Source organism: Cervus canadensis, chromosome 11 (genome assembly GCF_019320065.1).
Source record: "Cervus canadensis isolate Bull #8, Minnesota chromosome 11, ASM1932006v1, whole genome shotgun sequence".
In the NCBI taxonomy this organism is placed as follows: Eukaryota; Metazoa; Chordata; class Mammalia; order Artiodactyla; family Cervidae; genus Cervus; species Cervus canadensis.
Window position 1 is genome coordinate 25062367 of NC_057396.1, and position 26183 is coordinate 25088549.

General features: G+C 47.0%; 2 protein-coding genes across 2 annotated transcripts in view; both read left to right on the forward strand.

Moving 5' to 3' along the window:
• Positions 1-26183, forward strand: part of CEP164 (centrosomal protein 164) — a 74063-nt gene that overhangs the window by 10784 nt on the left and 37096 nt on the right. Inside the window, exons 3-7 of the mRNA XM_043480783.1 lie at positions 4223-4334; positions 13343-13547; positions 21351-21506; positions 21891-22025; positions 22675-22752. Of these exons, the coding sequence (XP_043336718.1) occupies positions 4223-4334; positions 13343-13547; positions 21351-21506; positions 21891-22025; positions 22675-22752 (686 nt within the window). The remainder of the gene's footprint in view (positions 1-4222; positions 4335-13342; positions 13548-21350; positions 21507-21890; positions 22026-22674; positions 22753-26183) is intronic.
• Positions 13558-21338, forward strand: LOC122449407 (B-cell CLL/lymphoma 9-like protein). Its single transcript, XM_043480912.1, has 2 exons — positions 13558-14214; positions 16016-21338. Exons 1-2 carry the CDS (start codon positions 13990-13992, stop codon positions 17795-17797), a joined length of 2007 nt encoding a protein of 668 aa, XP_043336847.1. The 5' UTR covers positions 13558-13989; the 3' UTR covers positions 17798-21338.

A 26183-nucleotide genomic window follows, 5' to 3' on the forward strand; every position in this document is an offset into this window, starting at 1 on the left:
GAACCCCTTCCTCTTATTGAGGCTTTTGGAAAGCCTACATTCTTATCTCTTTCAGGCCTCAGATGATTTTAATTCTTCCTCAGGATATCACTTTACAGCACCCTCTCAAGAGTGCTCCCTTCATTCCACCATAATCTCAACTGAAAAGTCCATGGGGGCAGACACTCTCTGAGTTCCCCAGAGCAGTCCTTCCACCTACTTGTAAAACTCCCTTCCATCCTAGTCAACTGCCTTCTTCTTCCCTCATCCTTTTCATCTATCTCTTATTACTAAAACTCTCTTATTTATCTAGGACTTTGGCAAGCATCCAACTACCCTGCTAACATCTAACTAACCAATGTCCTAATCAACGTTTTAGCCTCTTACTTCCTTGAGCTCTTTAATGTAAACCTCCTTCACTTCTCTTTTCAGTTCAGTCACCAGACCTAGACCATTTTCACCATCTAGAACCATTCTACCTATGAGACCTTAAACTCCAACAACCTAGTCGCTGATCACAATAGCTCTTGCTCTTCCTGAGCATGCTCTTCAACCTCATTGAACTCTCCAAGCTCTGCTCCCTCAGCCCAGCTGGTCATCCTAGTTTCCCATCGCTTTAAGTAACAACATCACTAGTGCTCTAATTCCCTTCCTGTCAATGCCTGACCTTGCGTCAACCCAGCCATCCCAAAGCTATGTTACATGGGGTTGCTTCACTGATCATCATCTTCAGGGCCACCCTCAGTCCTTCTTGTCACTTCCTTTCATGTCAGTTTCCTCTTCTGTGGTCCTTTAAAGTGAAAGTGAAGTCGCTCAGTCGTGTTTGACTCTTTGTGACCCCATGGACTGTAGCCTACCAGGTTCCACTGTCCATGGGACTTTCCAGGCAAGAGTATTGGAGTGGGTTGCCATTTCCTTCTCCAGAAACTCGGTTTCTTAAAGTGTGTTAGTCGCTCAGTCTGTCCAACTCTTTGCAACCCATGGACTGTAGCCCTCCAGGCTCTTCTGTCCTGAAATTTTCCAGGCAAGAATATTGGAGTGGGTTGCCATGCCCTCCTCCAGGAGATCTTCCCAACCCAGGGATTGAACCCGGGTCTCCTGCATTGCAGGTGGACTCTACAGTCTGAGCCATCAGGAAGTGGTTGTGTTTTTTTAAAACAACAATAGCATTATTAGTAAAAATAACAACAAAATTTATTGAGTGCTACCATGTGCCAGTCTCTGTACAAAAGAACTTTACATGTTATTTCCTTTTCAACCCTCATAGCAACTCCATGATTGAGGCACTATTATTATCCCATTTTACAGATGATGAAACCAAGGCACCAAAAGGTTAAGTCACTTCCTAATAGTCATACAGTTTACTATAGGGCAGTGAGGATCCACACCCAGGTCTTCTAGTTCCAGGGCCTCACTGTGAAACACCATGCTATTTTGATGGGTGAAGATTTCTTTGAATTTCACCTGAGTTGCAGACCTAGACACACAGATTTTGCTTATAGTTCAGATGGTTTGTGAGCCAGTTTGGGGGAAGAACTGTTGTGTCTGTGGATCTGATAGGATAAGATAGCATTTGTTATATAGCATAGGATTATTGTTTGCTTGCCATGAAGAAATTCAAATTAAAAAAAAAATTTTTTTTGGCCACTCTGTGTGGCACCTGGGATCTTAGTTCCCAACCAAGGACCAAACCTGCACCCCCTGCAATGGAAGCACAAAGTCTTAACCACAGGACTACTAGGGGAGTCCCGCTATGTAGAAATTTTTAATCTTTGTGTTAAATTTATAAGTCAGTTCTCATATGGCCCCTGAATTTTGATCATAGTTAGAAAAGCTCCCCTGCTCTCAGATTTTCCTCGGGTTTGTCTCCACACTGTTCACTGAATAACTCATCCTTCACCCACTGGTTGAGTGCCACATTTGTGCATGAGGGTCTACTTTCTCTTCTATTCTTTGAGGCTGTCTGTTCATACAGAGCTGTGCTCTGAATTACTGAGGCTCAAGTTATAAGCCTTCCAGTATCTAGTAAGGCCGAAATGCCCTTCTTCTTTTTTCAAAGTTTTCTTGGTTATCTTGGGATTGTCTGCTTTATCTCCCCATGGACTTTATAATCACCTTGTCTTTCTGGGGAGGGCTGTGTATTGGGGAACTGTTAGTAGAAAAAAATTAGAGAAAATTGTGTTAAATTTATGAATGAGCCTGCGGAGGATTGCCATCTCTGTGCAGTTAAGTTATGCATCCAGGTCAACCTGGGGGTTCCTATCAAAGAACATCTATTCCTTTCCGTTTGCATCTTTTTTTGTTTTCTTCAGGGGTGACTGGAAGTTTCCTTCATTTTGATTTTGCACACCTCTTGCTCAGTTTTTTTCTTTTTTTTGGCTGTGCTATGTGACATGTGGGATCTTAGTTCCTCAACCAGGGATTGAACCCACATCTCCTGCTTTGAAAGTGTGGAGTCTTAACCACTGATCCATCAGGGAAGTCCCCTCAGCTTATTTCTTAAATATTTTATTCTTTTTGGTTTGCTGTTGTGAAAGGGGTCTAACTTTTTTTCAGGATTTTTGTTAAAAAACCTCTCTTCTGCTCAGTCCCGTGCAGACATCCTGAGTTGGAGCCCCCATTTTCTGTTCCTGGGCTCGCAGCCGCTTCCCAGTCTGCCTCCCTGCTTCTCCTCCTCTGCCTGCAATCTGTGCTCCACTTAGCGCCAGAGTGAACTTGCAGTGTGAAGCGGATCCTGTCAGCGCTCTGCTTTTTATAATCTTCCATGTGATCTTGCACTGTTCTCAGCACAGCGCCCTCAGTGGGATGCGCAGGACTCTGTGTGACCCAGCTCTGCCACCTGGCCGGGCTGGCTCAGCGCCTGTCTCCCCCTGTACTAGGCACACGGCCTTTCTGGCCATCCCCAGACAGCCCAGCCTGCTACGTGTCGCAGGCCCTTTGCACCTGCTCTTCTGCCCAAGAGCTCTTTGCTCGCTGTTTTGCACGCCTGGCTCCTCTGTCTCCCACAGAATTAGTTAAGCGTCACCATTCTGAGAGATTTTTGGACCACTCATTCTAAAGGAGTGCCCCTCCACCTCGACAGTCTCAGTCTCGTACCCCGCTTACTGCCTTCATTATGTTTATCAGAAGCTTTACTTCCTTGTATATTTATCTGTCGATGTCATTACTGGCTGTTTCTTCTACCAGCATGTAGGCTCCATAAGGACAGAGGCCATTTCTGTTGTAGTCTTGGCACATGGTGACTGGCACATAGAAGGTACTCAGAAGATATTTGTGAAATTAATGAACACATAGTCCTTGGCTAGCTACATTTCAGCTGGTCCCTTTTGCCTTTCCTAGTCCCTGGGTATGTCAGCCTCCAAAATCCTCTGCTGAGATGACCCATAAAGTGAAAGTCGCTCAGTCATGTCTGACTCTTTGCGACCCCATGGACTATACAGTCCATGAAATTCTCCAGGCCAGAATACTGGAGTGGCATTTCTCTTCTCCAGGGGATCTTTCCAACCCAGGGATTGAACCCAGGTCTCCCTCATTGCAGGCAGATTCTTTACCAGCTGAGCCACAAGGGAAGTCTAAGAATACTGGAGTGGGTAGCCTATCCCTTCTCCAGGGGATCTCCCTGACCCAGGAATCAAACTGGGGTCTCCTGCATTGAAGGCAGATTCTGTACCAGCTGAGCTAGCAGGGGAGCCCAAAAAGGATAGGATAAAGGTTAGAGGTGAACAGCCAGATGCAGAGGTACATAGGGCGACACCTGAGAGGGTCCCAAGTGCCGGAGCTCCTGGCCCAATGGAGCTGGGATGTGCCATTCTTCTGGCATGTGGAAGTGTCAGGAGCTCTCTGAACCCAAGTTTAGGGATTTTCATGGAGTCTTCGTCATGTAGGTATGATCACCTACTAACTCATTTTATAGCCCCTCTCTAGAGAATGCGGGCAGTGAGGCTGAAAGTTCCAAGCTTCTAATCATGACTGGTCTTCCTGGTGACCAGGTCACACCCAGGAGCCCACCCAGAGTCGCCTCATTGGGACGGAAGACCCTCCTATCACTCATGAAATGCCACAAGATGTAGGAGCTCAGTGTCAGGAACTGGGGCCAAAGACCAAATATTAGCTGGAACAGGGGCAGAGACCAATGTATCTCTCTCGTTATCTCCCAAGACTGATTGTGATTTTTCCTTCTTTGTATCCACCCCCTCCCATTCTTACCTCTCTCACCTTGCCACCCCCCTGCTCCTCCTTGCAGAAATTCTTGAATTTGCCAGAGAGATTGGTATTGATCCCATAAAGGAACCAGAGCTGATGTGGCTGGCGCGGGAGGGCATTGTGGCCCCATTGCCTGTGGAGTGGAAACCATGGTGAGTTCAGCATGGCTGCGGCCCTCTGGCTTGGCCTGTGTGGCGGAGGGGGGAGATCGGCTTTAACTGGTCACCTTTTTTTTTTCTTCTAAATTCATTTTTATTTATTTATTTGACTGTATCAGGTCTTAGTTATGAGTCTTTGATTTTAGTTGTGGCATGTGGGATCTGGTTCCTTGCCCAGGGATTGAACCTGGGCCCCCTGCATTGGGAGCATGGAGTCTTAGCCACTGGACTGCCAGGGAAATCCTTTGGCCACCTTTTGAAGCCTGTCCTGCATAGAATTGAGAACAGCAGTGGGCCATCCCTCTGGCCACTTTGGGCCAGAGCCCAGGTCATCTTTCTTTTTTATCCCAAAGAAAGGCAATGCCAAAGAATGTTCAAACTTCTGCACAATTACACTCATTTCATATGCTAGCAAAGTAATGCTCAAAATTCTCCAAGCTAGGCTTCAACAGTACATGAACCGAGAACTTTCACATGTTCAAACTGGATTTAGAAAAAGCAGAGGAACCAGAGATCAAATTGCCAGCATCTGTTGGATCATAGAAAAGACAAGGGAATTCCAGGAAAAACATCTGCTTCGTTGATTGTCACACTAAAACCTTTGACTGTTTGGGTCATGAAAAAAGCTGTGGAAAATTCTTAAAGAGATGGGAATATCAGACCACCTTACCTGCCTCCTGAGAAACCTGTAGCAGTTCAAGAAGCAACAGTTAGAACTGGACATGGGAATATGGACTGGTTCCAAATTGGAAAAGGGAGTACGTCAAGGCTGTATATTGTCACCCTGCTTATTTTAACTTACATGCAGAGTATGTCATGCGAAATGCTGGGCTGGATGAAGCACAAGTTGGAATCAAGATTGCTGGGAGAAATATCAATAACCTCAGATATGCAGATGATACCACTCTTATGGCAGAAAGCGAAGAGAAACTAAAGATCCTCTTGATGAAAGTGAAAGAGGAGAGTGAAAAAGCCGGCTTGAAATTCAACATTCAAAAAAAGAAGATCATGGCATCTGGTCCCATCAGTTCAGTTCAGTTCAATCGCTCAGTCGTGTGTGACTCTGCGACCCCGTGGACTGCAGCATGCCAGTCCTTCCTGTCCATCACCAACTCCCAGAATTTACTCAAACTCATATCCATCGCATTGGTGATGCCATCCAACCATCTCATCCTCTGTTGTCCTCCTTTTCCTCCCGCTTTCAATCTTTTCCAGCATCAGGGTCTTTTCCAATGAGTCACTTCTTCGCATCAGGTGACCAAAGTATTGGAGCTTCAGCATCAGTCCTTCCAATGAATATTCATGACTGATTTCCTTTTGGATTGACTGGTTTGATCTCCGTGCAATCCATGGGACTCTGAACACCACAGTTCAAAAGAATCAATTCTTTGGCACTCAGCTTTCTTTATAGTCCAACTCTCACATCCATACATGACCACTGGAAAAACCATAGCTTTGACTAGACAGACCTTTGTTGGCAAAGTAACGTCTCTGCGTTTTAATATGCTTTGTAGGTTAGTCATAGTTTTTCTTCCAAGGAGCAAGTGTCTTTTAATTTCATGGCTGCAATCACTGTCTGCAGTGATGGTGTTTTTTTGGAGCCAAAAAAAGCCTCTAACTGTTTCCATTGTTTCCCCATCTGTTTGCCATGAAGTGATGGGACCAGATGCCATGATCTTAGTTTTCTGAATGTTGAGTTTTAAGCCAGCTTCTTCACTCTCCTCTTTCACTTTAATCAAGAGGCTCTTTAGTTATGTTTCGCTTTCTGCCATAAGGGTGGTATCATCTGCATATCTGAGGTTATTGATAATTCTCCCAGCAATCTTGATTCCAGCTTGTGCTTTATTCAGCCTAGCATTTCGAAAGATGTACTCTGCATACAAGTTAAATAAGCAGGATGACAATATACAGCCTTGACGTACTCCTTTCCATGTCCAGTTCTAACTGTTGCTTCTTGACCTGCATACAGATTTCTCAGGAGGTAGGTCAGGTGGTCTGGTATTCCCATCTCTTGAATCTTCCACAGTTTATTGTGATCCACACAGTCAAAGGCTTTGGTGTAGTCAATAAAGCAAAAATAGATGTTTTTCTGGAACTCTATTGCTTTTTTGATGATCCAGCAGATGCTGGTCCCATCACTTCATGGTAAATAGATGAAGAAACAAAGGGAACAGTGACAGACTTTATTTTCTTGGGCTCCAAAATCACTGCAGATGGTGACTGTAGCCTTGAAATTAAAAGACGCTTGCCCCTTGGAAGAAACGCTATGCCAAATCTCAACAGCATGTTAAAAAGGAGAGACATTACTTTGCTGACAAAGGTCCATACAGTCAAAGCTTTGGTTTTTCCAGTAGTCATGTAGATGTGAGAGTTGGACCATAAAGAAGGCTGAGCGCTGAAGAATTGATGCTTTCGAACTGTAATGTTGGAGAAGAACTGTGATGTTGGAGAGTCCCGTGAACTGCAAGGAGATCAAACCAGTCAGTCCTAAAGGAAATCAACTTTGAATATTCACTGGAAGGACTGATGCTGGAGCTCTAGTATTCTGGCCACCAGATGTGAAGAATGGACTCATTAGAAAAGACCCTGATGCTGGGAAAGCTCGAAGGCCAGAGGAGAAGGGGCAGCAGAGAATGAGATGGCTGGATGGCATCACCGATTCAATGGACATGAGTTTCAGCAAACTCTGAGAGATGGTGAAGGGCAGGGAAGCCCTGTGTGCTACAGTCCACGGAGTTGCAGAGTTGGACACAACTGAGCAACTGGACAACAGCAATCAGGTTACCTTTCTGGTCCCCGGAGGGTCCCAGGATCTCACCTGCTGCCCTGCATCAAGCTCTCGAGCACCACCATCTGCTTCAGACTCACAGAGGAGGTGTCATTGTTCTTTGCAGACTGAGATGGAGAGGAGAACACTGGGACCTCCTCAGCGTGTCCAGAGTGGATGCTGGTGCTGGAGAGGTTTGCTTGTGGCGACACAGACCGGCAGCGGTTTCTGTCTCCCTGCACAGCCCAGCCCTGAACTTGTGTGACCTGGTCATGAATGGGTCCCTGTTTCCAGTTTCAGTTTGGGCTGTGCACTGTGAGGAGCAGGTATTCGCTCAGGTCATCTCGGGTGAGCAGAGGCTGATGGTGAGGATCAGACTGGCTGAGGTGGGGCAGCCGCTGCCATCCACCTGTCTCCCTCCTCCCCCCCACCAGGATTTTCACTCTTGGAGACGCAGCTCTGTCTTCCTCACGTACACAGAGCTCTCTCCACGCTGCCTCCCTACAGTAAGTGACCCGAGTTTTGTACCAAAGAATGGGATTTCCTATTTGTCCCACACTAGCCCTCAGATGTCCCCCGGGGCGGGGAGGGGGTCGTGTCTTCTGCTGGGATTGTGCATTTGTGTGTACAAGGTGTGATTATTCTCTTCTTTCCTGAACCACTGGATGCATTGGCCATGCTTCAAAATGACTGCAATTGTCGCCTCACTCATCGCTGCCTCAGAGGCCTAATCCTTCCAGCTCTTCTTGCATGGCAGGTTCCCTGTTCTCTGGACCTTTTTGGCCACTTTTCCTTGGACCTTCTCCAGCTCATGACATCTTTCTTGTAGGAATGCCGTCAGCACTGTGCATGGTATTCTAGGTGCTGAGGCTTCATGGTTGTGTTTGTAGGTAGTGGTTTCTGTTGGCCTCCAGTATCCATCATGTTAGCCACATTTGCCTCATCATTAATCTCTTTATTCTTTTTCTTTCCTTTTTTTTAATGTATTTATTTGGCTGTGCTGGGTCTTAGTTGCAGCACGTGGGGTCTTTATTGCTATGTGCGAACACTTACTTGTGGCATGTGGGATCTAGTTCCCTGACCAGGAATCGAGCCCAGGCCCCCTGCACTGGGAGCATGGAGTCTTAGCCAGTGGACCACCAGGGAAGTCCCAGATCTGAAATATTCTCACCACAGAAAAGAAATGGTGATTATGGAGGTAGTGGAGGCGTTAACTAACCCTGCTGTGGTAATCATTTCATAGTAAAGAAGTTTATCAAATCATCATGCTGTGTACTGAAAAAATTATCTCATTTCTATAAACTTATTTCTACTTCCTACTTAAAAAAAAAAAAGAAGCCTAGGTACATGTGTCCTCTTTCACCGTTACACCCAATCCCGTGAGTAATTGCTGTCACTTGGGGAATGCCTTCCAGGTCTGGATTCTCTGTTGTCTTCCATTGGTCTGTTTGTCTACCTTACACAAATACCATGCTGTCAGGGTTACTGTAACTTTATTATAAATCTGAATATTGTTTAGAGTAAATCCTGCAACTGTGTTCTCCATTTTCAAAGTTGTATTCTAGGTCCCTTGCATTTCTGTATGAATTTTAGAATCAGCTTGTAATTTCTATAAAAAATCCTGTTTAGGGTTTTGACTGAAATTGCACTGAATCTATAAATCAGTTTGAGAGGACTGACATCTTAAACAACATTGAGTCCTCCAACTTATGAACACAGTCTGTTTCCATTTATTTAGGCTTTCTTTAATATTGCTAAGAAATCTTTTATAGTTTTTAGTTTACACATCTTGCCCATATTTTGTCAGATTTATCTCCTTTTTTGATGCTTCTGGTATCTTGTATTTATTTTTGTTATCGAAGTATAGTTGATTTATGATGTATTAATTCTGCACAGCAAAGTGATTCAGTTATAAATATACATCCATTCTTTTTCATATGCTTTTCCATTATGTTTATAAATGTTATTTTTTAAAATGTCAATTTCCAAGTGTTGGTTGCATTCATATAAAATAAAATTGGTTTTTGTATACTGATCTTCTAGCCTGCAACCTTGCTAAACTTACGTTAGTTCTAATAGCTTTTTTTTGTAGATTCTATAGAATTTTCTACATAGATAGTATGTCTTCTGGGAATGAAGACATTTTTTCATCTTCTTTTCTAACTTGGATACCTTATATTTCTATTTCTTGCCTTATTGCACTGACTGGAACCTTTAATACAGTTGAACAGAAATGGTGACGATGAACATTTTAGGCTTATTTCTGATCTTAAGGGGAAGCATTCCCCTTAAGTCTTTCACCATTAAGTGATTTTAGCCAGTGTTAACTGTAGGGTTTTCTAAATGTCCTGTGTCAGGATGAAGAAGTTCCCTTGTATTCCTAGGTTGCTGAGAGTTTAAATCTGAAATGGATATTGAATTTTGTTAAATATTTTTTCTACGTCTATATATGCATCTGCATATACCGAAGAATCATGATTTTTCTATATTGGTCTGTTAATACGGTCAATTATATTGATTGGCTTTCAACTGTTAGACCGACCTTACTTTCTTGGGGTAAACTGCTTGATAATGGTTACATATTATTGGATTTCATTTTTTAAAATTTTGTTAAGTATCTTTTCTCCAAAATAATAGCTTGAAGGAGATGAGATAGAGTTGGGTATTTTTTAAATTATTGATTTCCAATTTTATTTGTTCATTATATCTATTCTTTGTTACATGCTGTTACAGAATTCTGGTTCAGTAATTGTTCCTGCTTATCTAAGTGTTTTATCTGTGCTTGATAAGAATGTGGTCTCTCATTTTTTAGATTAAGTATAGTGATTTACAGTTTTGTGTTAGTTTCTGGTATACAGCAAAATGATTCAAATATGTATATGTGTGTGTATTTATATATATATGTATAAGAAATATTTTTTTATGTTCTTTTCCATTATGGTTTACTCCAGAATATTGAACACAGTTCCTTGAGCTAACAGCAGGACCTTGTTGCATCTGTTAATACCAAACTCCTAATGTGTCCTTCCCCATCCCCTTTGGTAAACACAAGCTTGTTTCCTATGTCTGTGAGTCTGTTTCTGTTTCTTAAATGTCCTTTTCACCAGGCATGCCAAATGTGTTGATCTTCCTGTGTCCTGAGCAATTGTTGTCTGGTCTCGCTCTTCCCCACCCAGGGGTTGATCCGGGGCCCTGACTGTGAAAGTGCTGAGTTCTACCCACTGGACCACAAGGGAATTTCCTGGTCTCACTCTTGAATAATGGTTTAGTTGCCTACAGATTTGTCAAACAGCCCTTTGACAATATTGTATACCTTTATCTTCTGTATGCTGGGTTTGCTGATAAGACATGTTTTTTGGTTTTATTAGTTTTTCCTCTGTAGGTAATCAATGTTTCCCCCCTCTGGTTGTTTTCATCGTTTTGTTTTTAATCTTTGGTGTCCTGTAATTTCACTACAATATATCTAGGTGTGGATTCACTTTTATTTACTGTGTCCAGGAATTGGAATGCTTTCTTACTGAGGACTCATGTCTCTCTCCAATTTTGAAAACTTCTCAACCATTATCACTTTCTTTTCTAGAACTCCTACTATAAATATATTAGACCTTATTATTTTTATCCACCATGTCTTTTAACTGCCATTTCATATTTTAAAAATGACTTTATAATTTTCTTTAGCATATATATTTCCCAATCCACTGTTTGTTTCTTCTGTGTCAAATCTGCTGCTTAATCAATGTGTTCTTTTTTTTTGATTTGTTTTGAATTTAATGACTACTAATTCCTACAAGTTCTCTTATGTTCTTTTCTTTTTTTAATTTTATTTTTCATTTCGGCTGCAGTGGGTCTTTGTTGTGGCATGCTAGCTTCTCTGGTTGTGGTGTGTGGGCTTAGTTGTGGCATGTGGGATCTTAGTTCCCTGGCCAGGGATTGAGCCCAGGCCCCCTGCATTAGGAGCATGGAGTCTTAACCACTGGATCACCAGGGAAGTCCCCTTATGTTCTTTTCAATATGCATAGGTCTATTTATTTATTTATTTTTAAAGAGTTCTGTTCTTTCATTATGGATTCTCTTCCTTTATCCCTCCAATAATTTAAAATATTGTTATTTTTAGTCTTCTTTTGGTTGTTCTACTCTCAGTTCTTCTTTTCATTGTGTTACTGATTTTCCCTCATGGTTAAGTGTTCCTCACATGGTTTGTAATTATCTATTGTGCATTTTGTGAATTAATTTTCTGCAGAGGTTATTTTCTGTGAGTGTCTCATTCCTGGGTTGCTGAGTAGCCTTACAGTGGTTTCTGTCAAGGATTTTTTTAGTGCTTTAGGATTCAATTTTTACGTTAATTTCCCGGATCTGGCATTTTCTTACCACGTTTTGGACTCTGTCTACATATGTGTTGGGGTTTCAGTTTTTCATTAAATTTTATTTTCCCCACCTAGAACCTGGAGTGGGTGATGTGCTTCCTTGTTACTTCTGTGGCCCACTAGGTCCTTTTATTCTGGAGAGAACAGCCTGAAGAACCCCAGATATATCTAGGGTCTCAGTTTTAGTTTCCAAACTTATGATGCCCTAAGACCACATTTTGTTCTAGGTTGGCACTTAAACTCAAGTTCCGTGGGCCTGTATCGAGGTCAGATCCCGACCTTGACCTGTCAGTTCATGCACTTATTACTCAGATTTCATGCTTTCTTTCTGTTTCTGACCTCTGAGAATTTCTCTTTCTGTTGGCTATGTGAATAGTGCTGCTGTGAACATTGGTGTACAAATAACCTGTTTGAATTCCTGCTTTCAATGTTTTTTGGGTGTATACCCAGAGGTAGAATTGCTGGTTTATATATGGTAATTCAGATTTTTAATATAGTGCTATATCTTTAAAACTTGAAATTTATTTTTATTTTTGACTGTGCTGGGTCTCCGTTGCTGTGCGCAGGCATTCTTCGGTTGCGGAGAGCAGGGGCTACTCTAGTTGGGGTGCGCAGGCTTCGCATTGTGGTGGCTTCTCTTGTTGCGGGGCACGGGCTTTAGGGTGCGGGGGCTTCAGTAGGTGTGGCACACGGGCTTGGTTCTGTGGCATGCGAGATCTTCCTGGACCAGGGATTGAACCCGTGTCCCCTGCACTGGCAGGCAGATTCTTAATCACTGGACCACCAGGGAAATTCGGTAATTCTAACTTTTCTGTTACACTGTTGGAACTGTCACGCTGTTGTTCGCTTTGGCTATACCATTTTATGTTCCCACCAGTAGCGTACCAGAGTTCCGGTTTCTCTACATCCTGGCCAGCACTTGTTAATTTCTGCTCTTTTGATAATAGTTGTGTTAATGGGTGTGAAGTGGCATTTCATGGTGGTTTTAATTTTCATTTCCCTAATGTTGAGTGATGTTGAGCATCTTCTCATGTGCTTCTTGGCCAAGACAAGGTAGAGTTTCATAAGGAGCCTGATTAGGATTGTATTGGATTTATATATTAATTTGAGGATTATTGTCATGTTTACAGACTTGAATCCTATTCAGGAACACAGGGTGTCTCACCAATTGTTTTTTTCCCCCTTGAATTTTCAGTAAAACTTTATGAAGGTCTGGCACACACTGTGTTTATTCCTGGGTATTTTATCTTTCACATTGCTATTGTGATAGGTTTTTTCCTATTAGCTGTCCTAATGGATTACAGATAATGGTGGATGGGGTGAGTGACTTATTTTAGACTTATTTCAGCCATAATGAAACAGATTCTTGAGGCCCACTTTCTACATTATTTTCTTTTATTGTTGATTGACCCCACTAACTTGGATTGTTGCCTCTTATATGTTTAGAGTCTTTTGCAAAATCAGAGCTTTCACAACATATCTTTTTTCTTTAGATCATTTATGAAAATACTAAGCAAGGTGTATCCTAGAATTTACCTCTAAGACATCATAGCGTTTGTATTTATCCATCTAAAACTAAGTTTATTCCTACTCTAGTTTAGCATGAATTCTCAGGAACCCAAATGATTAAACATCTCGATATGAGAAATCCTTAATATCCTAATTGTTTGTCTCTGTCTAACCTAACTCCTTATTCTTAGCCAAATCTAGCCAATTTTGTGTTAGCTCTTTCTTCTCTTCCTCCTACTCTCTCCCTCTTTCCCTATCCCCACAATTCTTTCCTCTTCTCTGCTTCCTTGCCATTTTTCTTTTTTCCTACATAGCTTTGGACCTGAGCAGGAACTAACGTGTAACCTCTGCTCATCCCCCAGCCAGGACATCACAGGTGACATTTACTATTTCAACTTTTCCAACGGCCAGTCCACGTGGGACCACCCCTGTGATGAACACTATCGGAACTTGGTGATCCAAGAGCGAGGCAAGCTGTCAACTCCTGGGGCCACTAGGAAGAAAGAAAAGAAAAAGAAAAAGGAAAAGAAAGACAAGAAGGATAAGGAGACCTCCAAGAGTCCCCTGGTGAGTTAGTGGGTGCCAGCTCCCAGGGAGACCAGGCCTGAAACTTGAGGAGGGGGTATTGGGAACGTCTGGCTGTTTACAGCTGGGAGATTAAGACCAACAAGAATAATATAGTAATTTTGTGATAGTACATCATCTGAATTGTACCTGTTTTCTGGCAGATTTTCCTTTTAGCTTCTAGAACTAGTGCTTACTATCGCTAAGCAATTTCTGCCCTCCTCCCTGTTTGGAGGCATATATAACATAATAAGGTTAGTGAGCAAGTGCCCGACTGGGGACAGGGTTTTGCAGTGGTCCGAGAACTGATGCCGTCTGCCTCTATGGAGAGTCGGCGGAGGCCAGAGAGCCTAGAGGAGCATGTGCCTCCCCTTTCCTTTCCAAGCCAAGCCTGCCCGGAGTGGATTCATCGTGTGTCTCAGTGGTGCGAGTTCCTGGATGTCTGATGGGCCATAATTCGGTTGTCAGAACACCAGTGCCTTCAAGACCCAAAAAGAGAAGTTTGAGGGTTTTTTATCTGCTCCCATGGGTGGTCTTTGCTGCCGGTGTCCTTGGTTTGTGGCGGAAACCGACGTTTGAGTGCAGTGCCCTCACCTTGCTCCCCAAGCAGCTTTTTCACTCGAGAGTTGAAAGTGCTCTTTCCCATTGTTGTTTTGTGTCCCTCCTCCAGGTGAGAGGCCGATGGGCCACGTTGAGGAGAGGGAGGCACTTGGGAACCCATTTCAGCCTGGTGGGAAGCCCTGGGAATACCTTCTCAATCCTCTGAATGGTCGAGTTGATTTGCTCTCTTATTTATGGTCTTTATTTCCCACCGGTGCCTGATGGTTACTTCTCAGCAAAAATTCCTCCATTTGCCTTCCTTCCCAAGGTGTCAGCTCTGATGTTGGATGGTTGCTGATAAATTTATCCTTTTTATCATTTTCAAGCTCTACTGATAGGCCTCCCCCGTGTCCCCACCCTCACCCCATATTACTAGTCATGGTTCTAAGAAATAAGATAACAAACCCATTTCTTCTGGTGGAGAAAAGAGGAAAAGTCATTTCCAAAGAGGTTGAATTTTCTAATGGCATGCAAGGTAGAAGATGGATAATGGACTTTTCACTAATCCCAGACTATTTTAGTTTCTTTTTTTGGTCACGAGGCATGTGGGATCTTAGTTCCTCTGACCAGGAATGGAACCCACTGCCCTTGCACTGAAAGTGTGGAGTCTTAACCACTGGACCACTGGGGAATTCCTGCCGGGGCCTATTTTAGATGACAGTCGGCATCTGGGTAGTCTCTGACATGACTGCAGGTGAGAGAGGGAATGAAGTGAGGATTCTGTGTTGGAGAGTTGGGTAATAGATCTGTTCTGGGTATTTGACTGAGTTCCTGGAGCTCCCTGTTACAAAGGATTCCTCCTGTGGTTCAGGATCTTAGGGAAAGTGGACAGGCCTGGGCTGTCAGTCTGGATCTTAGGGCTCAGGACAGGTGCCTGAAAGCTGAGTTTGTTTGGGGGCAGACCTGACCAGGTGGGTGATCTGGGCTCAGCTAGTTTGGGCTCCCTGGAGGAGAGCTGGGTGATCTTTTAGGAATTTTTCTTTCTTTCTTTCTTCATGGCTGCACTAGGTCTTCGTTGCTGCATGTGGGCGTTCTCGGGGGCTACTCTTCGTCACAGTGTATAAGCTTCTCGCTGTGGTGGCCTCTTGTTGTGGCGTGCAGGCTCAGTAGTTGGTGACGCCCGGGCTTAGTTGCTCTGCGCCATGTGGGATCTTCCTGGACCAGGGATTGAACCCACGTCCCCTACATTGGCAGGCGGCTTCTTAACCACTGGACCATCAGGGAAGTCCCTAGGAACTTTTTTTTTGGTAACCCCAAGATTCCCTGGCTGTGTGGACCTCTCTTGAGCAGCACCAGCTCATTTGGTAGAAGACTTAGTCTGAGTGTTCAAGGCTCAGCTCATGTTTCCCCTCTTCCTCCCTTCTTAGATTATTTCTGATAGTCCTTGATAAGAATGGTGGATTTTTATGAAATTAACCAGTCACAGACTTGAGAGCTTGATGGTATCTCCAGGATAACCTAGTTGGAGATTTTCAGACTTTTTGTTAGTAGTGACGCCGTCTTCACATCAGTTCCTCTGTGGAAGACCAGTGTCCAAAAAGAAGTGGAGCTGCTCTGGTTGAACCTGGGAGTGGGGGTCTGGGCGATGCTCCTTCCCCACGACATACCCACTATGGTGGCCCCAAGGTGCCATGGGGAGCAAGGGTCCTGAGCCCATGGATCTAGTCAAGTCTCTTTGTAGGTGAGGAAAGTAGAGCCTAGAAAACAACAAAGCCCAAGGGAGTTTTTAGCTTTTCTTCCCTCTTTGGTTTCTGTTTTCACTTTGAATGGAGGGTGGGTTTCTGCTAAGGGTTTGCCAGTAGCTCCGGTAGCCAGTAGAAGTCAGCAGCGCTTTGTCTTCGTTTTCTCTGCCTATTTATGTACCCGTCTAGGAAACACAGCCTGAGCAGGGCCTTCTGCTTTCTTCCTCCTTTCTCCGTGGCCCGTCCCCTCTCCCAGCGCCTGGGCTGGCTGATCTGGACCTAGACCGAGAGATGCAGGCTAGAACTGAGGGCTCCTTTAAGAAAAGGAAGAGCCCGTGTGTGCTGGCTGACACCCCCAGGCCTCTCACGGGCTCTCTGCCCAGCAAGCTGCAGCCGCTCTTCAAAGGCCAAGCTTCCCGAACCCACCAGATCTTTGCCGACGTGGAGAAAATCTTAGGCAGGGCCCCAGCCCACTGCAGGACAGAATTAGGTGACCAGCAGGGTCTGGAGAAACCCCAGCCGCTGACAGAGAACATCTACCTGGGGTTTTCAGACCCTGAAATAGAAGAGCTGGAGATGAGGAGCAGACAGCTGAAACCTGGCGCTCTGGGCCCTGACGACACCGGGCCCTTCCAGAACAGGCAGGATGCGTTAGAGAGCAAGACACAGGCCTCTGTCCATGCGAAGCTTTCGGAGACCCTCAAGGGCCCGCAGCTGAGAAGGGAGGAGCACAGGCATGACGTGGCCGAACGGAGCTCCACTGGCCCTGAGGGGGACAAGGGCCAGAGCCCCGTTCCCTCACCATCCCCCGAGGAGGCCCCCTCACTGTCCCCTTGTTCTTCTGACCCCATGCTGCTCACCGGGAAGAGCAAGTTGTTGTTGTTAGACAGCAACCCAGCTGAAGACCAGAGCTGGCAGAGTGTTTCTGGGGAAGCGGGGAGCGTGGGCAGAGGCAGGAGGAGAAGAGAGCCCCCAGGACTGTGGATGGGGCAGGTTTCCAAGCTTGTCCACAGGGATGCCTCCAGGGGCAGCAAGGAAACCGAGCCTGATGACCCTGAGACTCCAGGGGCCTCAGCTGGAGGTCCACCCCAGGGGCTGTTGCTAACACCCGCTGATACCCTAGCCTCAGAACTGGTCCAGAGCGCCCCTGCAGGGAGTGCTCCCGGGGGGCCTCCTGCCATTGAGGAGAACCCATCCCCAGGCTCTCCAGAGCCCCCCCAAGAGGACAGGAGGCCGAGCGGGTGTGAGCCCGACTTGGAAAGCAGCAGCAGCCTGGCCTCTCGCCTTGGCTTGGAGGTCCTGGGGGAGGTGACCAACTTCCCGTGGGATCTGCAGAGCCCGCGGGGGTCTGAGTGGGGCATGGGTGAGTCAGGCCCCGGGCCCATAGAGCAGCACCCCAGCGCCTTCTTGGCGCCCCAGCTGCTTCCCATGCAGAGCTCCGCTGAGGAGCAGTCAGAGAGCGAAGACTACTCTGAGGACCAGAGGTTCTACCAGCACATCCTGCAGATGGTCAAGATCTCCCGGCGGCTGGAGGGCCTGGGGCTGCCCGAGAGCGCGCAGGAGATGCCAGGCCAAGACCTGGCCAGCATGATCTGCTGCCTGGCTGCCGAGTCTTCCAGGCTGTCTAGCGAGGCTGAGCACGAGGCCATCATTGCCACGGACTCCGGGCTTCTGCCTTGGGGGCCGGAGCCACGGGAGCGTCCTCCAGAAGTGGACGTTGCCCCAGCCGCGCAGGAGGCCTCTCGTCTCCGGCCCGGCAGCAGCCCCCTCAGGCAGGGGCTGGTCGAGCTGAGTTCCAGCAGAGGGCTTGCAGCAGAGCCAGGCAAGATGCAGCTTCTCGACCAGGTAGGCGTCTCAGAGGGCATCACGACCTTCAGGCCCAGTGAACTTGGCAGGCAGGGAGCAGGTTGTGCTGACAGTCTGAACCCAGCCATCAGGTCAGCTTTCCTGTTGTCTGTCCTCCCTCAGTGACCAGGGAGCCCTTAGCCACCCGGGATGGCCATCCTGTGGGATGACATGCATTTCCTATTTCTTCTACCTCATCACCTACAAGATGGGGGCAGAGGATGTCTGGACTTCCCTTCCCTTGATCTGACCATACTTCACGGGTGCTTTACGTGCTCTGAAGATGATCCGTTTTGAGGGTGAGTAAGGTGGCACAGATCATGGCATTCCTGCACGACGTAGGTACTGTTCCAGGCTTTGGACGCCTTCCGCATGAGCTGATAGTGTAGAGAGGTCCTCCCAAAAAGATACCCCGCCCCCAGCCTCTGAACTTAGTCCCTTCTCGGAATCACTCAGAATTAGTGAGTTGCCATGCCGAGGGTCACAGAGACTCAGACACAACTGAAGAGACTCAGCACAGAGAGTTAGTACTGTCCTGCGGTATGACGTGCCCAGTTGCTCCCTTGTGTCCCGGCTCTTGGCGATCGCATGGGCTGTAGCCCGCCAGACTCCTCTGTCTGTGGAATTTTCCTGGCAAGAATACTGGAGTGGGTTGCCATTCCCTACTCCTGACCCAGGGATCGAACTTGAGCTTCTCACATCTGCACTGACAGGCAGGTTCTTTACCGCTAGCGCCACCTGAGAGGAGAGGCTGAAGCCCGGACTCTCTTCTGCTCCGTGGCTGCTTCTGCTCCTTCCTTCCCAGGGTTTCCAGAACCATGTGAATAGCCTGTGTCAGGCTTGCACAGACCACGTCCTCCCCTAGTGGGATCTGCCAAAGAGTGGGCTTGCCCTGTCATTCGGGGCCCTTTGTCCCTTTAAAGAATTGTCACCTTCTTCATTCAGAAGTCAAATAGGATCACAGACCATGGGGTTTATCTGCATTCCCTGGCTGCTTTTGCTATTGCCCAGCTGTGGCTTTACCCAGTTGTTACCTCAGTTCCTAATTGCTGGCATGCCTGGGTCCTCCGTTAGCTCTAATAACCCCTGTAGCACTATAAACATCAGATAAGCTGCAGATTATCCTGCAAAGTTTTAATTAGCCCAATGGCGGCAAGTTTATCCGCTCTGAAGGACAATGCCAGGCACAGCTCTTAGCCAGAGTTAATGGCCATCTATAGAAACTGATCAGCTAGGGGCCAGGAATGTATAATTTCTCTACTAACTGCTGATGTGGTCAAGGCCTGGGAGAACAAAGCCCTCAGCGGGCCCATCTCCCTCCCTCAGGCCCCCAGCACGTTAGCAAATTAGCCATGTCAGGAATCTGTAATTTTCCATCAATACAGTGTGGGAAGAATTTTGCTCACTGATCTGCTGGGTGGGCTGGGCGGCTGGGAGGAGCCGGCCAGGTTTGCTCAGAGTATACCGCAGAGCAGCTCTCCCGGGCTCCTTTTTCGCCACAGCCAGTGTGAGATAGCGGCTTAGACACTGCCCTGCTTCTCATATCTACTCCTGTGGTTGCTGGCCTCGCGATTTGGGGCAGGCAGAGGTCTTGACCTCACCAATCTCCATTTGCTTTTGTGGGGACTGGGGCCTCAGATGGTTCTGAGAGCAGAATGAGACAGGTGCTTTTACCTAGGGGCCCAGGACTCAGGCAATGTTGGCCAGTTTTATTATTTTTAGCTCCTTTTCTGCCTCGAGAAGATACCCTGCAACAGGCTAGATGACTGGGAGTCTCTTTGGGTTGGCCAAAAAGTTTGTTTGGGCTTTTTTCCATAAGATGATACAGAAAAACCCAAACGAACTTTTAGCTAACCCAATACAAAGGCTTGGGGTTGAGGGGGTGGTGGGCAGTGGGTGGTCTCATGTCACCTTTCAGCTGAGAGTCTAACGCCCTTCTTGGGCAGAAACAGGTTGTGTTTGGAACCCACCCAATGGTCTGGCCTCAGGCCCGGCCGCAGGTAAGAAGACGGGCCACCTGAACCTCTCATCTTGACCCCCTCGGGTTCCCCTTTCTCTTTTCAGTCACTGTGGGATTAGGAATGGAATTTTTGTTTTATACACATTTTAACTTTGAGAAATGGATTTTGAGGAGCTCATTGTAAACTGTCACCTGCCTCAGTTTCTGAGCCCAGACCATTGTAATACAAATCTGTCATGATAGCAATTCCATAGCACTGGGGTAGCCCAGGTCACATAGATGCACTAGGGTAACCTGGACCACACACACATGCCCTGGGATAGCCCGCGCCACGCACACATGCGCTGGGATAGCCCGCGCCACGCACACATGCCCTGGGGTAGCCCGCGCCACGCACACACGTGCCCTGGGATAGCCCGCGCCACGCACACACGTGCCCTGGGATAGCCCGCGCCACGCACACACGTGCCCTGGGATAGCCCGCGCCACGCACACACGTGCCCTGGGATAGCCCGCGCCACGCACACACGTGCCCTGGGATAGCCCGCGCCACGCACACGTGCCCTGGGATAACCCGGACCACGCACACGTGCCCTGGGATAACCCGGGCCACGCACACATGCGCTGGGATAACCCGGGCCACGCACACATGCCTGGAGTAGCCCGGACCACACACACATGCACTGGGGTTGTCTGGGCCATGCACGCATGCTTCTTACATTCAGTATCTCATTTGAACTTCTCAGCAGACCTTAAGTAGCTTGCACATATCATCTCTGACTTGTAGATGAGTAAACTGAGAATCCAAGATTCTGTGAGTGGCCCAAGTCTCACAAATTCTGCCATCTCTCTGGTGTCTCTCCCCAGTCCTCACTGGCATGAAGCCCGCCATCCTGAGAACACGAAAGAGGAGCGGCCGCTGTAGTCCTCTGGCTGAGCTCTCTACAGCCCCTTTGCTCCTCAGTGGAGAGCAGAAAGAGAGTTCTTCTGTTACTCACATGTCTTTTTTTCTTTTACTTTTTTTTGGCCATGCAGTGTGGCATGTGGGACCTTAGTTTCCCAAGCAGGAATTGAACCCATGCCACCCGCAGTAGAAGCATGGGGCCCTAACCACTGGACCGCCAGGGAATTACCCTCATGGGAGTTTTTCAGAATGAATATTTATTTTAATCAAAGTAATACATGCCCATATTAGACAATGCCAAGACAAGCCAAAAGGTGCAGAACAAAATATAGCAGTTCTCCAGTGTGGGTACCCTTCCTACCTCCACCCCGGCAATGCCTTTATTCTGGGGTCTGCTTCCATATTGTAAATAACATGCTTAGGCTGCTTTTTCTTGATTCATCAGTTTTCAGCTTTATGTATTGAGTCTTCTCATGCTGGGAGATGAGGCTTTTGTCTCTGCTCCTCACCCCCTCCCCAGCTTCCTCTGTGGCTTCAGAAGGGAGAGCAGGGCCCCCTGCAGCTTCTCTAGACGTGAAAGAGCCGTTTGTTGGGAGATAGCAGCAGAGTTACGAGAATCGGGAAACAAGCCCATGATTCTCACATGGTTGGCACAATACCGACTTCTGGATGTTGTGTTTCATTAGCAGCCTCTGAACGGAGGTGGTTTAAATTTGAGTGGGCAGGATTTAGATGTTTTATTTTTATATCCGTCTCCACACTCTTAGAGCCCTGTGGTTGCTTGGGTTTCTAACAGGATATTTTCTGTTGCCCAGGCCGTGGGTACCTCGTTAGCTCCCATCCATGTTCCTCTCGGGGGCCTGGCCCCGTTAAGGGGCCTGGTGGACGCCCCGCCCTCTGCTCTTCGTGGACCTCAGAGTGTCAGCCTGGGGAGCTCGGTGGAGTCCGGTCAGCTCGGAGAACTCTTACTGGTAAATGCTTTTTTTCTCGTATACAGTATAGTTAGTTACCGTGGGGCCTCCGTGTTCCATGCTAGGAGCTGTGGCCCATGGAGAAATACAGGGCACAGGCTGATTCCTCAACACACATTATATGGTGTGGAAGAAGGTGAGTCACACCTGGGTGATGCTGAACGTGGGTGGGCCGTGGAGGATGGTCAGAGAGACTCAGGGCTCATTTCCCGGTCCCTGTGACCAGGGCAGTAGGAGTTGGACAGGGAGGGACCACTGAGCTGGAGCTGCTGGGTCAGCTTCTCGGACATGGTGGCCTCGCTGTAGGCGCTATCTTGACAGAGAGAGGCGAACTCATGCTGAGGGTCTTCCCACTAAGTGCCTTGACCTTCCTTCTTTTTGGAGCCGGCACAGGGTCTCAAGCCTTCTGCTTGTACAAAAGGTCTCCTGGGCTCCGTCCATGAGGACAAGAATGCTGTCAGCCTCTTGGCTTTAGGAGAGGAGACCAACGAGGAGGATGAGGCAGACAGTGACAACCAGGTAAGAATGAATCCTTTTCTTGGCCTGAATATCCTTTGGGCCATTAAAAAAACAAAAAAAAATTTTTTTTAAATTGTGGTCAAATATATACACCATGAAAGTTACCATTTTAACCAGTTTTAAGTGTACAATTCAGTGGCCTTAAATACCTTCACAGTGTTATACAGTCTTCATCACCATCTGTCTCCAAAGCTTGTTAATAATCCCAGAGACTCTCTGTACCCATTAAACAATAACTCTGCATCCTCCCCTCTCCCCAGTCCCTGGTCTATTCTCTGTCTCTGTGAATTTGCCTGTTCTAGGTATTTTATATACGTGGAATCATACTGTCTTTGTCCTCTTGTGTGTCTGGCTTCTTTCATGTAGCATGGTGTTTTGTAGCACGTGTGACTGGATAGTATTTCATTGTATGAAATTACCACATTCCATTCAGCCGTTCATCTGTTGTTGGGTACTTGAGCTGTTTTCACCTTCTGGTTTAATCTCTGTGCTACTTTGAAAATAAGTGAAAGTGGTTTTCCAGCCCACAGCTTCACTGTTTGCCCAGTCTGTATCCCTGCTGGGTCTGACCCAGCTCTTGGACTTGTGAGGAGCTTCTGGGCCTGCACCCGGGGCTGACCAGTTTGCTTGCCATCATTTTCATTTTCAGAGTGTTCGCAGCTCAAGTGAGCTTCTTAGGAACCTGCACCTGGACATCGGGGCGCTGGGGGGTGACTTTGAGTATGAGGTAAGAGCCTGAAGCACCTGCAGACAGTTGTCTCAGCCTGGCAGGTTCCCCCCTTCCTTCCTGAGCCTTTCTTCTCAGGGATACATATTTGGAAAGATAACTCTTTTGTCCCGGTCCTGTCCACATGGGGTTCCTGGGGTTGGGGGAAGTACAAGCCGGGAAAGGAATTCATCCATTCACTCATTTATCAAATAACCGCCATTTATTAACTCCTTCTATGTGAGGCACTTCACTCTCAGCCGTACAAGTCTCAGTTAGCTGCGATTCCCGCCCTCGAAGAGTTTATAGTCTCATAAAAGAGGGACCCCTGTAATCAGAACACAAGAGTAGAATGCAGGGAGGCTGTCCAGACAGTAAACCGCAGTGCTGTGGGTGGGGGGCGGGCAGAATCCCGGGGTGTCCCGTCTGTTTGGGAAGGCTTCAGTGAGAATCTGACACCTGAGGTGAGCCAGGAAGAACGGTAGCATGACTGCATGCGCAGAGGCGAGCGGTGAGGGAGCGAGCCGGCTGCAGGGCACTGAATGGGCAGAGGCAGGAGGGGAGGACGAGGGCCAGTCTTTCACCTGGAGCTCGGGCACGTGTGGGAGAGGATTGGAGGTGGGGCTGTGGAGGCGGGTTGGGCTGGGTCATGGAAGACCTGAGTGCTGGCTGAAAATTTGGGACTGAATTACACAGGCGTTGGGAGCCATCGGAGGGTGTGAATGAAAATGTAATGCCATCCAGGTTCTTTTTCTTTTTTTTAATTAAAAATTTTTTTTTTTTTTTTTTTTGCTGTGTTGGGTCTTAGTTGTGGCACTCAGGATCTTCAGTCTTCATTGTGGCATGCAGGCTCTTTAGTTTCAGCACGTGGGTTGTAATTCCCAACCAGGGATCAAACCCGGTCTCCCTGAATTGGGAATGCGGAGTCTTAGCCACTGGACAGCCAGGGAAGTCCCGCCATCCGGATTCTTAACATCTGTTGAGTGCTGGCTGTGGGGCATCCGTGTGCTGGACCCTGTGGGCGATCTGAACACTGGTAAGGTGTGGTCCAGGGTGGCCTCCAGGAGTGTGCAGTCAGAGAGGAAGGTTGCTGGGTCCTCTCGTGAGCCTTCAGTATATGTTGAATAAATGAATATTTAGGAAGTTTTAAAGCAGGGGAGGGTGTGTAAAGAGCTCCAGCACTGCTACACTGTTCAGAATTTATTTATTTGGTTGCACCAGGTCTTAGTTGTGGCACATGGAATCTTTTAGTTGAGGCATGCAGAATCTAGTTCCCTGACCAGAGATTGAATGGGGGCCCCTGCATTGGGAGAGCAGAGTCTTAGCCACCAGACCACCAGGGAAGTCCTTAGAGGGGAGAGAAACTACCTGCTGAGAGATCAGGGAGAACTTGGAAGAGACGGCATTTAACCTGGATCTTGAAGAGAAATAGTTAAGTTCGAGACGTGGGAGTGGAAGGGATGTTTTAGGCAAGTGAACAGCTTGAACAAAGACACAAGGCCTGGGAACCACAGAATGTGGATGGGAAGAGCTTCCAGACTGTGCCCCCAGCAGTTGTGTTGCTTCTCATCTCTTTCCCCCGGTCTGTCCTTCACTCCCACGAGAATGTTCTTTAAAACGAACAGACAGAACCTGAAACTCATTAGGTCATTGTAATAGCTAAAACCTCCAATGCATTTTTCTACTGAAAAAGGCACATTGCCTACTGTTTGTTCTTGGCCTAATGTCTAATTTAGTAATTTTTTTGACAATTAAGCTTTCTCTAAGGGTGCCCAAAGTATTCAAACAACCAATACATCATGAAGTCAGCAACTCAGATTTCCCCAAACATTGAAATATCGATTGCCAGGTCAGTTAAACTTTCCGTAAAGTAGAAAATTCTCTTAAAGACTTTAAACACTTTCAAATGAAGAGATCACTCACATTTATTAGAATGCTCATAAAACTGACCAATGAAACAAGAATGCATGTATCACAGATTTCACTGTTTGCTTATTATCTTCTATTATTATATCCTTATCCCTTTCCACGTTCTTCTTGTTTCTGACTTTTGCTTCATGGTCTTCAGCTCTCTTCGAGAGCCAGGGGAGGGTCCCAGACTGGCTGAGGTTGAGGACGCTTGTTGACCCCTGAAGTACTGTTTAGTGTCTCAGTTGTGTTTGACTCTTTGCCCCCGTGGACTGCAGCTTGCCAGGCTTCACTGTCCTTCACCGTCTTCCGGAGGTTGCTCACACTCACATCCTGAGATACAGGTGGGCTTTTTCAGCTGATCCCACTCTGGCCGTTAGGTGGGTCCCGTTTTATACTTAGGCTGTCTCGTTTTATTTTGTAAAGTCACTTCTGGCTGTGCTGGGTCTTCTTTGCGGTGTGCAGCGGTTTCTCTAGTTGTGGCATGCAGGCTTATAGTTGCCCCACAACATGTGGGATCTTAGTTCCCCAACCAGGATTCGAACCCATGTCCCCCTGCATTGGAAGGCAGATTCTTAACCCCTGGGCCACCTGAGGAGTCCCTGAGCTGTCTCTGTTGCCTCAGAAACTGTCTCCGTTTTTGGCTCTGCTCAATCATGTATGCTTTGATTGTGACTTTGACACTTTCTGTCACATGTGACACTTTTTTCTGAGTGTCATCAACCTAATTTGGGTATACTTTGAAACTGTTTCTTTCAAGTGGGGCATGGTCTGTTGGCATTAAATCCATAGCCTTCTGCCTCTTTGGTGCTTTTGAAATGATAACTTTATTAGTTCTCATCTGCCATTAAGATGTTACGATGCTGTTGGAATCAGTAGCTTAGGTTCTGAGCCTGGAAGGATGACCATGAGTAGGAATAGGGTGTCAGGAGGACTCCCTGGCTTTTGGAGAAAGGGCAGTCTCCCTGAGACTGAGCAAATTGAGAGTAAAGATTCTGGCCTGTTCATGTCTGTGTGTCCATCACCTGGCTTGCTGTGGAACTTAGGAAGTGCATGGGTGTATTTTGCTGAGCAGTTGAGAGGATGAAGGGCTTCCCGGGAAGCTGAACTGGCAAAGAATCCCCTGCAATGCAGGAGACCCCAGTTCAATCCCGGGGTTGGGAAGATCCACTGGAGGAGGGATAGGCTACCCACTCCAGTATTCTTGGGCTTCCCTGGTGGCTTAGATGGTAAAGATTCCACCTGCAGTGCAGGAGACTTGGGTTTGACCCCTGGGTTAGGAAGATCCCTTGGAGAAGGAAATGGCTACACACTCCAGTATTCTGGCCTGGAGAATTCCATGGACAGAGGAGCCTTGTGGCTAAGTCCACGGGGTTGCAAAGATTTGGACACAACTGAGTGACTTTCACTTTCTGTTGAGAGGATGAATAGGTGAGTGAGTGAGTGAGTGAGCCACGCTGGGACCGGAGGATATGCTGTCAGGTCTCATTGTGCTTCTTTCTTTCCTGGGTTTTCCCGGGTCCTAACTAGAGTAGATACTTGGT

Coding starts and splice junctions, on each gene's coding strand:
- LOC122449407 (XM_043480912.1), top strand. CDS start 13,990: ATGGGCCATAATTCGGTTGTCAGAACACCAGTGCCTTCAAGACCCAAA. Junction 14,215..16,015: donor GTTTTGTGTCCCTCCTCCAG/GTGAGAGGCCGA, acceptor GTACCCGTCTAG/GAAACACAGCCTGAGCAGGG.